Here is a 14,474-nt window from a genome sequence, read left to right as displayed (position 1 = left end):
TTGAATTTTCATGGAGTATGGGAGGTACATAATGGGATGCTATAACTAAATCCATGTGTGAGATTGGCTTAATTTCAGCAATAACTCTCAGGTGAAGACTTTGGTGTGAAACACTGTCAAACTATTGCCAGTAGTAGATAGGTAGCCGTGTTGGTCTGCCATAGTCAAAATAAAAAAATTCCTTCCAGTAGCACCTTAAAGACCAACTAAGTTAGTTCTTGGTATGAGCTTTCGTGTGCATGCACACTTCTTCAGATACCTCGTATCTGAAGAAGTGTGCATGCACACGAAAGCTCATACCAAGAACTAACTTAGTTGGTCTTTAAGGTGCTACTGGAAGGAATTTTTTTATTTAAACTATTGCCAGTCACATGTCAATGGAACTGAGCTTGGTGGCCCAATGTTCTGACTAAACACCATGACACTTCCTAGTTTCCTCTATTGCACCAATAGGAATTCAGCCAAGCAGCCTTCCCCCAACCCGGTGTCCTCCAGATGTTTTCAATGGCAGTGAGACCCTTTTTTAAAAAAAGCAGTATGTGCCAGAAAAGCTGTGTTCAACAGTTTGGCGGAAGAAAACCCTTGTAAATTTCTTTTTGTTAGTGCTCTTACAATCTGTGACGGGTCAGGACAGCTGGGTGGGTGAAGACATCAAAGAGGCTACCCTGATGAGAGATGCTCCAGATAGCTGAACAGAAAGAGCCTGGTTGCCTGTGATTCTCGTTCAGTCACTTCACAGAAGCTGTACCTTGCCATGGCTTTCTCAGAACTTCAGTGGCTGGAACGAAAGGTTAGATTTTCCTGCAGAGCTTTTTGCAGAGGGTTAGGCTGACCTCTGCTGGTGGGAAGGGTTCCTAGCTTGTGCCATAAACTTCACCACTTGCTTTTTTTCCTTTAGTTGTCTTGTTTTCTTTCATAGAATTTTAGACCACGAGGCTCATCATGCTCTACCAACTGAAGTATCAAGAGCTTTCAAGAGTGGAATCTCTAAGTGGCCTATATGGCTGCATTGAAGCGCAAAGCCAGACCATCTTCATTTCTGGCCCCCTCCTGCTTTGCACCTGCACCACACAAAGAACCTCACTCTGGCCCTGCAGCTTCCTCCTGATGTCCCAGAAATGGGACTTGAAGAAGAAGAAGAAGAAGAGTTTGGATTTGATATCCGGCCTTTCACTCCCTTTAAGGAGTCTCAAAGCGGCTAACATTCTCCTTTCCCTTCCTCCCCCACAACAAACACTCTGTGAGGTGAGTGGGGCTGAGAGACTTGAGAGAAGTGTGACTGGCCCAAGGTCACCCAGCAGCTGCATGTGGAGGAGCGGAGACGCGAACCCGGTTCCCCAGATTACGAGACTACCGCTCTTAACCACTACACCACACTGGCTCTCTTGCTGCTGGATGGCCAGAGGCCTTTTCTTCCCCATTGCCAATCTTTAGTGTAAATGGTTGAGAGCATATAAAAAACCTTCTCCTTCCATGCCTAGTCCTGAGCAAACCCAAGCCCTGGGGACCTTTTTGGCATCTGTATTGCACTCCTTGACTTCAGGCTCAGAGCGCAGGCTCTGAAATGCCCAGGAAGTCCCGCCAGGCCCTCACCCTCCTTCTGCCAACAGGTAAAGAGCACTGGATTTACATGGGTTTTGGCTGCGTTTTTGTCATTACTCATTTTTTTTAATTGGCGGCTGGCTTCATTTATGGGTTTTGCCTGCTCTGCTTTTGGCTTGTAGATTGCCACTTGCCTTAACATATGGGTTTTATTGTGGGTGTGAGCTGCCATTTACACCAAGAGGAGAGGTGGGAGGAAGCCTGAATAAATAAATAAAAATAATCTTGAGCTGTTCCTACATACCCATTTTCCCCTCTTCAATAACAAGGGCTGAACATTTCCAAAATCCTCTGCACGAGAAAGGCAAATGCTGCTATTTACCCCATTTCTTAAAGTCTCGTTTCATCTGTTAACAGTCTTGCATGGAAAGGTGCTTACATTAAATCCATGCGTAAGTCACAGCATGTTCATATTTTGCAAAGGTGCAGGTGGCGGAGAGCATTGTAAGCTCAGCACACACAACTGCTAACAAATTTCATCTTCAACGCTTATGTGCACCTTTTTTAAATGTGCAAAGCAACCTTTTAGATTGTGTGAAAATGACACAGAAACTGCGTGGAAACAAATGACTCAACAGCAAACCAAGCCTCCCCTTTCAAGCACTGCCAGAGCCCCGTTTCTTCCAAGCCACCCACACAAAGGAGGCACAACGCACCCAGGTGATGTAGCCAAGGAAACAGTGCCTTTATTCTGTAAGATTTAAACAAGAAGTGACTTGAGATCCGGCAACAAAATCCAGGAGCGCAGAGCTGGCCCTCCTGTTGTCCCTTCTCCCTGCCGCCCCCCTCCTCCTCCAACAACTTGCTTCTAAGGAAGAGGCTGGCAGGAAGGAGGGGGAAAGAGGCAGCCCCCTTGCCCGCCCGCTCAAAGCAGGGGACACTCCTGGAAGGAGCGCACCTTCGGGATCTGGCTTCCCCAGAGTTCCAGATGCAGGGAGTTGGTGGTGGAGTTTGCTCCCCACACTATGCGTTCTCAGAACAGAACATGGCTAGGGAGTGTGTCCCCCTCCCCAGACTGCCCCATTATCGCCCCTGCAAGGGGTCCAAGCACAAGTGGGAAGGGGGTTAAACATACAGGATGAGTGTGTATACATTATATATATATTCATATTTATAGAGTCACTTTGCAGTGCTTCTCAAAGGTTCGGCACTGCCAGGAGCTAATGCCGCAAGGCAGGCAGCTCCCTCCCCTGTCACAAGCAGGAGACTCCAAAGGTGGAGCCCTGGGAGCCTAATTCCAATTCCACTTAAAAGCCTCTGGCCAGAAACAGAACCCAGATGGGCCCTGGCTCCCAAACATTTCTCCCCGGCTGGTTTTGAGACCTGCCTCCCCACACCCAAGAAGGGAGAGAGGAGGTGCTTGGGAGACAGCAACTAAATCTAACACAGGAGGTTGAGGTGGGCATTATTCACCCACCCTCCCCACCGCCCAGGCAAAGCCACCAACGTGATCAGAAAATAAAAGAGAGGCTTGAGGGGGAACCACGTGCCCCTCCCTTCTGCCAGAGGCAGAACCTGTCCAGAAGCGACCAGGTGGGCAAGTTAGCCCAGGTGCCCCATCAGTCGTCTATGCAAATCACCTCCCCACTTTTTGCCTCTTTCTTCTCCAGACTCTCTCCTTCTTTTTCCTTCTTCACAATCACAGGGGGACCGTTGGCTGCAATTGCACAAGCAGAGAGAGAAAAAGGCAGGGTTAGCTAGAGGAACGACTCAGACATGCAGCTCCCAACACTTGCCTGGTGTTGCCCACTGAAGAAGGAACAAGAGCAGGAGGGCATACTGGTGGTGAGAACCATCCCCTGCTATAAGTCGCCACCATTACATAGCCCACTTCTGACACACAGAAGCTGCTGTTTTGGCTAGCAACCACAAAACACACTTATTTCCCCGCTCACATGTTCTAATCTTTGTAGAAAGCCATCAGCATCAGAAAGGAGAAAAAGAGGCAAAGCCTCAAAATGGTATTGTGCAGGGTGGTGGTGGTGAACTTTAATAAAATCATAAAATGCCGAACATATTTTGCTGAATACCATTTTTAGGGGCACTGAAAAAACAACCAACCATGAAAATCCCTCATCAACTTCCATGTTCTGACATCCTTGAGCCAAGGGGAGAAGGTACGATTGCTGGACTTCCTTCAACACCCATATATTGACCTTTCTTCCCCCAGACTACCCAGGAATCTTCATTCCTCGATGGGTTTCATTGTTAAGTAGGTATGAGTCTGGTTAGTGACTGGATCAGAGAAAGGGTCCCATGTCAAAAACAGGAATGCCAGAATATCAAAAAATGCTCATTCTGATTTGTTGCTCTAAGGATGTATTTTGGTCCGGGAAGGAGACAAAATCCCCCCCCCCCGCTGGCCCCACAACAGTGGGGGTGGGGGGGGTGAACTGTGGTCAGAGATCCCACATGCAGTTTCAATTTGCCCTTGCCTGCTCTTTCCCCACTCACCCACAACCAACCTGTGATGAAGGAGCCAGTTGGCATTTGGCTGTAGTTGGCACCCATAGTGGGGAGTGTTCCGCCAGGGGTGGCACCAAAGGAGCCCCCAAAGCTTGGAGGGGTGGCATAGGGCCCAGGGGGGAAGGTCTGTAAGAAGAGAAGAAAAAAGAAGAGGGAGAGGGCAACTGAACTCCAGCCACAATGCAGAGAAATGCCACAAGAGAACAGGTGGAAATAATATGTCTGTCTGGAAGGACCATCCCTCCAAGTCTTAAAAGTTTCACAACCTGTTTTTATCAGTTGTGTTCCAGGCTGCCTTCCCACCAATAGAAGCAAAACCTTGTTAGGCCCTGTTGTGAGCTGCCCTCCACCCCACTTCACTGGCCAGTCAGGGAAACGAGAGTGGAGCAAGGAGCGGACGGTTACCGGGGCAGTCTGCGTCTCGTTCCCCTTGCTTGCCAAGCGGCTGAGGATGCTGCGTTCGGACATCTGGAGGCGGGCGGCAATTGGAGGGATGCGAGAGAGCGTGGCTGGCAGGCGCGTCACGTCCGCTTTCATGTCGCTGAGAAGCTCCTCAAGCTGGTTCAGCACTGGTAGGAGAGAGAAGGGAGGAGACAGAAGGAGAAAGAGACCGAAATCTGTCAGGGGGGGCAGAGCCCAGGTTAACAGGCGACCTCTCCTGGAACCCAAGAACCCCTTGCCAAACCTATCCTGCATTTCACCAAGTTCATGGGGGCTGGGGCAGCGGCGTGAGATTTGCTCCTGAGCCAAACTCACTCCATGGACACTCCTAAAATGGGCTAGAAGATCTATGCACTCTTTCTGCCCACCCGTCATAGAGAAGGGATTCGGCCCACTTGCCAGATTGTTCATCACCAAGCGCAGAGGAAATACTCTCCCAAAGGATAGCTACCAGGCACTGGAGACTCTCGGATGAGTCCAAGCGGATGGAGGGAAATGAATGCACCAAGATGGGAGACTAAATGCAAGGAATGCTCACACAGTATTTGGGAGGGTGGGGGACACACCAGAGAAACTCACAGGAAAACAAACCAGATATACTTGAGAAATGCACCAGAGACAGCAAAATATTTAAGAGACACGTGGATGGGGACAAATGTGAACCAGTGCTACTCACAGAATATTTGGTGGAGAAATACACAAGCGATACTTAAAAGTGCATGGAGCCAGGTATCTCAGAAGCGCTCCATGTGAAACTCAAGAGAATTTTATGGGGACTTTAAAAAAAGAAAAGATACATCAAAAGCACTGAATATGATTGTGTGAGAGGATAGTCTGAAGGGCATAATTCCACTGCTACACCGAAAGATACTCAGTGGACTACTCAGCAGTCATGCTTGGGACAGAGAGGAGAGGGGAAATGTTCAGAAGATAAAAAGATGTTTTGCAGATGCCCAGCAAGCACACAAAGGATTGTTGGCAGATACTCAGAAGATATTTGTGGATACTCCATGGATAGACCAAAGCAGATACACCAGAGTACACAGAGCAGGATCAAGGAGACAACTGTACACAGCGGCTTTTCTGATCACAACCGCACTTTAATGGATTCAGAATGTGGTACAGAAGGAGGACGCTGCACAGAGGCGCGGGGGGCGGGGTGTAGGGGGTTCACATGGACTGTCCTCTCCGGGCCCTCCTACCCGCCCGCCTCTTACCCTTGTGCAGGACGGCGTTGGCAGGCTTGTTGCCAGCCAGAGATTCCTTGGACAAGTGCTGGTGGCTCTCGGCCAAACACTCCACCTCGGCAAAGCGGGTGTTGAGGGCCATGGCCGGGTGGCTGGGGTCCTGAGTCATGTTCAGGTAGGCGGCTCTCCGCAGCTGCTCTTCAATCACCAGGGCTTGCTCCAGAAGCTGAAGGAAGGAAATGGAGAGAAGGAAAATGAGGTGCTTTGAAAAACTGCCATTTGGCCCAACGTGGCTTTCCTCTCAAGGTAACCAAAACCAGGACTGGGCAATAATTTGCAGATTCTTCAGTACTGATTAGTTTAAACAAATACAGTTAATTCTGACTCTTCTAAGCCATAAAGAGGGAAATTAAACTATGCAGAATACTAAAGTACCCCTGAAAGGCTTACACCTCCACTACCCCACTTTAAGGATTTCAGGTTCTCCCCAGGCATTAGATTCAAACTTATTTTCATAACCATAAGGACTAGAAACCTGTTTATAAAAGCTGAGATTATGTTGCACCCCAAAATACATTTGTGATTGTGGAAATATGTAATTGTCTGGATATACGCCTGGTTTATTTCAGAAGCCGCTGACATCGTCGCCGTCCTCAGATTGGCAACCTCTGGTTACACTGCCAACGTTAACACAGCTTCAACTTCAGCTTCGAAATGCTGAAAGCAAGCTTTTGAATTACACAGACTGCTATGCCTGAAGTAGCCGTGCTCTGTGACTGCCAACTGGCCCCAAAGCCCTTGATTCTACTGTCTGGTCCCATCAATTCATCCACACCTTGAATCTTCTGGCAAGGAACTTGTTCTTCATCTCCAAAAAGTTTCCCTTGTTGGCTTCGGTCTTAAAGGGCTCATTGATGATGGCGAACTGGTTGTCATTCTGGATATCCTGCCAGCGAGCGTAGCCGTGACTGTAGAGAGGTGCAGGGGCATTAAGGAATATTGACAGGCCACAGGGAACCCACTGCCACTTCCCAGCAAGGCAGGGGAACAAGGAACTGCCTGGCATGAAGTCGCAGTCTACAGCTTATGGCTCTGCATGGTTATCTACCCTGAACCAAGAGGCCATGAAATGCCTTTCCCAGCCCTGAGGCTATGAGAGAAAGTCTGGATCTGCTGTTCCCTGTCAACTCACACAGCTCCATAAACATAAAAAAGCAGACAACAGCAAGAAAAAGCGTTTGAACCTTTGTTTTCCTCAGAAATAAAGGAATGGAGGAGGTGGCAAACTTGGTATGAAATATTAAAAGACACCTGGGGAAGAAGTCCTATTGAGCCCTGCTGGGCAAAGATGCTTGGGATCACAGGGTATGATTAGGAGAAAACCTTTTGGGCAGATGACTGCCCAACGTTTCCTTTCAAGGCTGGAAGGAGAAGATGCTGGGTCCTAGTGCCTGCCTAGCAATGGTTGGATAATCCTCCAGGAGCAGCAGGGCAGCCCCTGAGCAGCTGCTGGGCTCTTCTCCCATGCTAGGACACTTTTTCTCCACGGTCAGCAGCATTCAAGAGGGGGAAACACTGAAGTCATGTTTGCTATACAGAACGCCAGCAGCGGACATTCCTAGCACAGAGGACAGTCGCTGGGTCTTTTCCCTGCTCTAGACAGCTGTTCAGAAGGTGCCAAATCTCCCTTTGAATCAGCCAGTGGCCAATATTGGAGGAGAGTGCCATAACCAAGCCCACTCCCAGGTTAGGCACGAATCCTATATTTCTGTTACTCGCCTCTCTGTAGTGTCACATCTCTCGCCAAGGGCTGCACCTTTCGCTGAGGAAGAGCTCAAGTAGGGGTTTCCAGGAGGTGAGCTTGGCTCTCCTTGCTTGCCATGAATCAGCACACACACACACACACACACTGCTCTCCTGGGTCAAAGGATACAGGACAATGCCCGCCAGTAGCCAGTAGTCATGTCGGCGGTGCCAGATCTCGTTAAGCTTACTGGAGGAGATGGCGGCTCGCTCCTCGTTCTGCCACAGGGTGTGGAGCTCTGAAGAAAGAGGGGGGGGGAGAGAGATGTCCACAGTCAGTGCTACTCTCGATGAACTCCTGGCAAAATTAAGTGCACTGCTTCTCTTCACAAGGTGACCCAGCTGGCGCCCAAACAGTACAAGTTACTTCCACACTAAGTGACCTAGTTCACACAATATCCACTTAAGGGAGAGAGCTTCTTTCCCTAGTTGGCCCAAACAAGGGAGAGGGCCACTCTCTACACACCTACACCAGTGTTTCCCAACCTTTTTTGGGCAAAGGCACACTTGTTTCATGAAAAAAATCTCGAGGCACACCACCATTACAGCCCCGTGACGTCAGCGCACAGCGTCACGCCGGGAGGGACATGAATTGCTAGCAAATTACATAATCACCTCCTTGAGGGCTGGCTCATCTTCTCCGAAGGCAGAACCCCATTAATTAACAGCACAGACTCACACCATAGCCAAGACGAGGGGGGAAAACCTCAGTCATGCACAGTCATGCACATGTGGGGGCTAAATGAGGATGAAGACCGGGCAGAGAGCAGGGTTCAAATCACCCCACCTGGCCAGGACAATCCCTGGGTCCTCCCTTGGGCCACTCGCCTGACCCACCTCGCAGGGCTGTTGTTGCGAGGATAACACGGGGAGAACCACGCGCGCCCCCGGGAGCTCCTTGGAGGAGAAAGCGGGCGATGAATGCAATGCACGAAATATATGAGAGGCGACCAGGTTTTGCAGGTGAGGGGCCCCCGCCAGCCTCCGCTTCCAACACCCGGCGCAACGACGCCAAAGTTTCCCCCCGGGCTCGGCTCGGGGAGCAGCGCTGCTCCCCCCCAGCTCCCCTTCGCCCTCCCGGCTCTCTCTGCCGCCCACTGGGGACCTCCCTCACCTGCCAAGTCCGGAGCGCCGGTGGGAGTTGCATGCATGCATGCAGGGCGCCGCGTTGCCATTGCATTGCACTGCACTGCATGCAACGCCTGCACGCATGCATTGCCTTGCACGCCCGCCAAGGGGTCTCCCCGCGGTCCGATGCGTCCCCTCCGGCGCGGATGCAGCATTGCAAAAATAAAACCCCCCGACGCAGCCCTACCTGGGGGGCAGCCTCCGCCTCCGCCGCTCCACCTCCGCGGGGATCCCCGGGCTCCATCCTGCCGCCCGATCTCCGCGGGGGCGCAGGCAGGCTGCGCGGGGTCTGCGCGGAAGAGCCCCTGCCCGCCCGGCCGCCGCTGCTGCGCTCATTCCATGGCCGGGAGAAGAGCGCTTCAAACAAAACGCCCGGCCCGCCAGGCCACGCTGGGAAACGTAGTTTGCGCACCCCGCGCGGGCGCGGAGCCCAAGGGCAAGGGGACTACGGATCCCGGCAGCCCCCGCGCCGGGGACGGAGGGGGAGAGGCCGGGTGCAGGGATGGAGGGACGGGTGGGCGAGCGAGTGAGTGAGTGGCAGCCGCCAAGCCTTGGCCGAGAGCCAGGAAGGGCCTCCCCGGAGGAGGAGGAGGAGGGAGGCGCAGAGCGAGAGGGAGGGAGGGAACCCCAGGGGTCATCTAGTGACGGCGCCCCAATCGAAAATTTGACTTAAAAAAAAAAAATCTTTCGAATTTTTTAATTTTTCCCGCGGCACACCAGGCAACATCTCGCGGCACACTAGTGTGCCACGGAACAGTGGTTGGGAAACACTGACCTACACACACACACACTTGCCAGGTCACACTCTATCCCAGCACAGGCTCATCACATTGTGGGTCTGCACCCGAAGCCACAACATACCCGTGAAGCCACCATCGGCTATGTTGAACATGAATCGGGGCTTCTCAGTCTTCTCCTCCTTCTTGCCATTGTTCCGGTTTTCATCTTTGATGCTGCTAGCTTTGGGCTCTTTTCCAGGCTCCCTCTCGGCTTTTGCCTCTTCTTGTAAGAGGGAGGGTAAGAACAGGGAGGTGAAAGAGGCCACCAAGCCCTGAATTCTCCATCTCCCTCCTGTAGCTTCTGTGTCCCTCCCCACAGGCTTCCCCGCTGGAGGGGGTTGGCAAAATTCTACGTAAGCCACACCCTCAAATCTGCCTCCCTCCCTCAAGGCCATGTGGAGTCACCCTGCACATGTCAGCCAATTTCTGGAGTGGGAAGGGGGAACAGAGACTGGTGGTCTTTGTCCTTTCCCAAACAGGGCCTTCAAATCCTGCCATTGGGCCATTCCCAGAAACCAGGGCAAGGCAAAATGTGGGGAGGGGGAATTAAAAACTGGAAAGTATCACATGTCCCCTTCCCAGTGAGAGTCCTAAACTGCTCATTTCCCCCAACTTGCCTAACCCCTGGATGGTGACACAGATTCAGCTCTAGGTTGCAAAGGGCTTTAGTAGTTCAAGCCCTGCAACCACATATGGGTTCATCCCTCTATACCTCTGCCTCATAAAGCCCATGTTACCTTTTTTCACTTCCTGTGCCTCTCCCTCAGCCTTTTCCTTACTCTCGTCACTCTCTGTGGGTTTCTCATCTGCCACGAGTTTTTCGGGATCAGCATCTGGAACTTTGGAAAGTGCAGGGGAAATGTGAGGTATGGGGGTGTCACTTGGAGTATCTGATGTCATGCAGTGCTGTGTAGGATCTTCACTATGATCTGTTACCATTTCCCCCCAAAGGAACAGCCAAAGCTTCTTGCCCTTTTTGAAAATGGAACATTGGTTGCTTATCATGACACGGGGGGGGGGGCGTCCCATAGAACCATGGACACTACCTCCACAATACCACCACACACCATCCAGAGAAGATACAAGCAAGGTGGAAGTTTGGCTAGAGCTCCCACTGATGACAAGCTCTTCTCAGGTCCACATTCCTTGACAGTAAAGAGCAGGTGAGGATTCTTGAGGCACATCATAAATCTTTACCCAATTTCTCTTTCTCTTCCTTGACTGCGGGCTCGGCTTCTGTCTCCTTCTCCCCAAGTGCTACCAATCCCTCCTGATCAGGCTTCTTGGACGACTCCATTTCCGCTTTTTCCCCTGAGAAGGTGGCAGAAGTGGGCTGCTCGGGGGCTGAAGGCTGAGAAATGCAAAATAACAACCATTTTCCACCACCCTTTGAGCTAGTGATACATTGCTAGGAACTCCACACAGCAGGGAAGTGAATTAGAGATGATGTAGCGCTACTAAAGGGGATTATGTGGTTGAAGTTTCACTGACTGCAACTGGAGCTACTGCTTAACAGTGGAATCCTCAAGCTGTTGTTTCTAAAGGCCAGAAGCTTTTAATATCAAAATTAGTGGGAAGAAGAGAACAGGGCACATCCACAGAACGTTGGTTGTTGCCTTCAGTGCCAACAATCCTGGTAATTTCCCCAGGAGCTCTGCTTTTGAAAACATTCCCAAAATATCTCCCCCCACAAGGTACACCAAACCAGGCAGCTCTATTGCTTGGAGGACCACCTGAAAGAACCCCTCCCTTGCACAAACACAAACCTCAACCTCCATTTTCTCGCCACCCTTGGCTTCTTTCTCCGGCTTCTCATCTTTGGCTTCTGGGTCCTCCTTCTCTGCCAGGGTTGCCCCATCTCCTTTGTCACTGGGAGCCGGGGTAGCTGGTGGGATGGACACCAAGGTAACAGTCAGTCATCCTCTCCTTCTTCAAAAACACATTTGCACTATAATCCTGTACACCTTAGGACCAATCCATAGCCAAGATAAACTGCAGCCATTCAAATCCACATGACGCTTATCATTTTAACAAACCAAGTTTTTATCTAATGTATGCTAGCATTAATACAGCCACCTCCTTAAACTGAATCTGGTTTCATTTACACCGGTATCAATGTAAAGCGACTTTGTCTTACACCCTGGGGCAAAATTCTAAGTTCTTTTGAGAGAGATATCTATTTGGAATGATTAGTAAATGTAGCCAGCCCCAATGCTCAGAGATATGGCAGGATAGAAATCCTAAGAGACTAGCAACATGAAGGAAAATACCTTCACCTATTGGCCAGATTCTGAACCCATTAGGAGGGTCTCTGGCCTTTTGGTTGGAAGTGATTTGGCATTCCTCCGACCAAGAGATGCTCAGTGTTTCCCATTGCTCCAGGGGGCGTACCTGGCTTGGAGGTGCAGGGGGTATTGGTGCAGCTGGGGTCTGGGGTGGTGGTGGAGGTCTTGATTGTGGGAGACGAAGCTCGGGATGACTTTTTGGAGTCAGCGCTGGGGTCAGGCATCAATTCAGGCATGCTCCAGCGACCATTAATGTGTTCAAACTCTTGCACCTGCCATATAAAAAGATATGCAGCCCACTGTGAGAAAACACATTTTAGCTGTGTTAGATAAGGGCTGCAAGAACAAGCCCAACAGTAGAAATATTGAGGAAGGGTAGGAGGATCCCATGGACTCAGTCATGCTCTCATAGAAGAGATTCTGCAGTTACGATGTTCCCAAACAGAAAAAAACCCACCACAAAATACTGGCATTCCCATTCATTCCCTTTAAAAAATCATGCTAATAGCCTCAAAGCAGACAAAAACTGTGGTTCGGTCTCATGGCATTTAAGTATCTCACTTTTGTATGATGAGAATTTTAAAATTCAAAGAGATGCTGAATTCCAGGAATACTTTGAAAATAATAAGGGCACTACTTCTTCCCAGGCTATTGAATGGGAAGTCTATATTTGAGTAATAATAGCATATGCTTCTTACAGGAGACAGACTAGAATTTCCCAAGAAGAGAATTTGGAGAAAATAGTGAATTGTCTTTTAAGCATCCTGTTCTTCAAACTGAAGGTTGCAATGCACATAATTTAACTATATTATGCTGAATTTGCACTGGCTTATTTGCACCAGAGCTATGGGGATTGTGGAGAGAGGATAGGTAAAATATTGGCTTGTTATTTAAAGCAAGAAGAAGAAGAAGAGGGAGTTGGAATTTATCTGGTTAATGGTGAACAAGAAAACCAAGATATTCAAGTTACAGATAGGTAGCCGTGTTGGTCTGCCATAGTCAAAATAAAAAAAATTCCTTCCTGTAGCACCTTAAAGACCAACTAAGTTAGTTCTTGGTATAAGCTTTCGTGTGCATGCACACTTCTTCAGATACCAGATACTTCTTCAGATATCAGATACTTCAGATACTGGTATCTGAAGAAGTGTGCATGCACACGAAAGCTTATACCAAGAACTAACTTAGTTGGTCTTTAAGGTACTACAGGAAGGAATTTTTTTTATCAAGATATTCAAGAATACTTCCTTTTCCTTTAGAGGAAAGAAGCCATGCTCAAACCCACACATAATAATTTCTTAAGGGAACTGGATGATTTCCCTTTACCCACCCACTGCCTTTCCTAACCTGATGGTCAGATTCCCTACCTTTTTCTTCACCAGAGACATGACACCGATCCGTGTCAGGACCTGCTGCCTTGAGAGACCTTCCCTGGGCACCCCATCGGCAAAAGTCTCAGAACCGTCAGCCCCAGGCTCGCAGAGGTGTCTCATGAATAGTGAGACGTATGCCCTGAAGAAATATAAAATCCGACAGGCTGAATGAGAATTTATGCAAGGTGGGGGGGGGAGCACCAAAGTTAAGATCCTGATACATTTCCCCATGGATGCTCAGGGGACAGAGCAACTCCCCTATGAAGAAAGGTTACAACAGATAAAACAAATATCTGAAGTGGTGTCACATGGAAGATGGAGCAAACTTGCTTTCTGCTGCTGCAGAGGGCAGGATCCAAACCATGGATTTAAATGAGAAAGGATATTCTGACTAAATATTAGGAAGAACTTTCTGACAGTAGGAGTTGTTTGGCAGTGGACTGGAATACCAGAAAAGGTGCTGGAGTCTCCTTATTGGAAATTTTAAAATGGAGGTTAGAAGGCCACCTGAAATAGTTTTTTTTAGCTGTGATAGCAGGGTGTTGGACGATGACACTTGTGGTCCCATTCTATGGTTCTACAAAATTTGTATGAAATTATGCAATGTATGGAGAAGCGTTTTTGCTTCACTCCCATAATCAGTGGGATTATCCAATGAAAATGAATGGAAGGCGAGTCCTTCACACAGTGCCTATAGAAACAAAATGTGCCAATGGCTGCCAATTTGGACAACTTTAAAGGCAGTTATCAACAGCTGTGTGCTTCTTCCTGGATCAGAGGCAGCTTGCCTCCAATACCCATTGCTGGCGATCCTGGGCAGGAGAGAGTGACTGCACTCATGTCCTGCTTGTAGACTTCCCCCGCTTGGGGCAACTGGCTGGCAATTGTGTGTGGGGGGGTGCTGAACTATATGGACCTTTGATCCGATTGAGCTGGTTTCCTCTTATCCTCTGCATTTGGTGAGCTGCTGTGAACAGAATTATTTGGGTTCAAAGCAGGAGGAGCCTGCTTTGCGGCAGTGGATGGCACCTTAACATCTTTTGGAATAGGCTGCTGTCCATCTGCAAAAGCCAGCTCCTAACCAGTGGCTCGATTGCAGTGATGTCACAGACCTCTAGTGCCTTTGTTTCCAGAAGCAATAGCACCCAAACCATGAGATGGGAGGAAAAGAGGGGAAACGGAAAGGAATAGAAATACTGAACGTGGACCTGAACCCAAACACCCCACCTATGACAAAGACCCACACATTTGCCATCAGATTTTCTTCCCTTGTCTTCACTCTGTGAGCACATAGCTCTGTAACTGTGGGCCAGCTTGGTAGAAGCCAGAGCTTGGGTTCCCCAATGCACCCGGCCACAGCCCCCCTTTGCTGAGGGACTGCTCTGGGTCTGGATGAGGGAAGGGAGGGTCACC

At 49.6% G+C, this 14,474-nt stretch overlaps 1 protein-coding gene across 12 annotated transcripts in view; it reads right to left on the bottom strand.

Moving 5' to 3' along the window:
* Positions 1 to 2,263: 2,263 nt before the first annotated feature.
* The window catches only part of CHD3 (chromodomain helicase DNA binding protein 3), a 63,693-nt gene continuing 51,482 nt past the window's right edge, over positions 2,264 to 14,474 (bottom strand). For 11 of the 12 annotated variants that reach the window (XM_083472438.1, XM_083472435.1, XM_083472441.1 and 8 more), the window contains exons 29-40: positions 13,056 to 13,200; positions 11,798 to 11,963; positions 11,173 to 11,291; positions 10,604 to 10,757; positions 10,144 to 10,245; positions 9,489 to 9,629; positions 7,630 to 7,738; positions 6,532 to 6,664; positions 5,727 to 5,922; positions 4,474 to 4,637; positions 4,068 to 4,194; positions 2,264 to 3,259 (exon numbers count right to left, since the gene is read on the bottom strand). In XM_083472438.1, the coding sequence (XP_083328564.1) occupies positions 3,162 to 3,259; positions 4,068 to 4,194; positions 4,474 to 4,637; positions 5,727 to 5,922; positions 6,532 to 6,664; positions 7,630 to 7,738; positions 9,489 to 9,629; positions 10,144 to 10,245; positions 10,604 to 10,757; positions 11,173 to 11,291; positions 11,798 to 11,963; positions 13,056 to 13,200 (1,654 nt within the window). In that variant the 3' untranslated portion in view covers positions 2,264 to 3,161. Of the gene's footprint in view, positions 3,260 to 4,067; positions 4,195 to 4,473; positions 4,638 to 5,726; positions 5,923 to 6,531; positions 6,665 to 7,629; positions 7,966 to 9,402; positions 9,630 to 10,143; positions 10,246 to 10,603; positions 10,758 to 11,172; positions 11,292 to 11,797; positions 11,964 to 13,055; positions 13,201 to 14,474 lie in introns of those variants that run through there. The other variant, XR_014518652.1, reaches the window with a different exon arrangement.

This window comes from Podarcis liolepis (assembly GCF_965112155.1).
Source record: "Podarcis liolepis genome assembly, chromosome: 13".
Classification (NCBI taxonomy): domain Eukaryota; kingdom Metazoa; phylum Chordata; class Lepidosauria; order Squamata; family Lacertidae; genus Podarcis; species Podarcis liolepis.
Note: the sequence above shows the minus strand (reverse complement) of the source record. Positions and strands in the feature narration are given on the sequence as shown.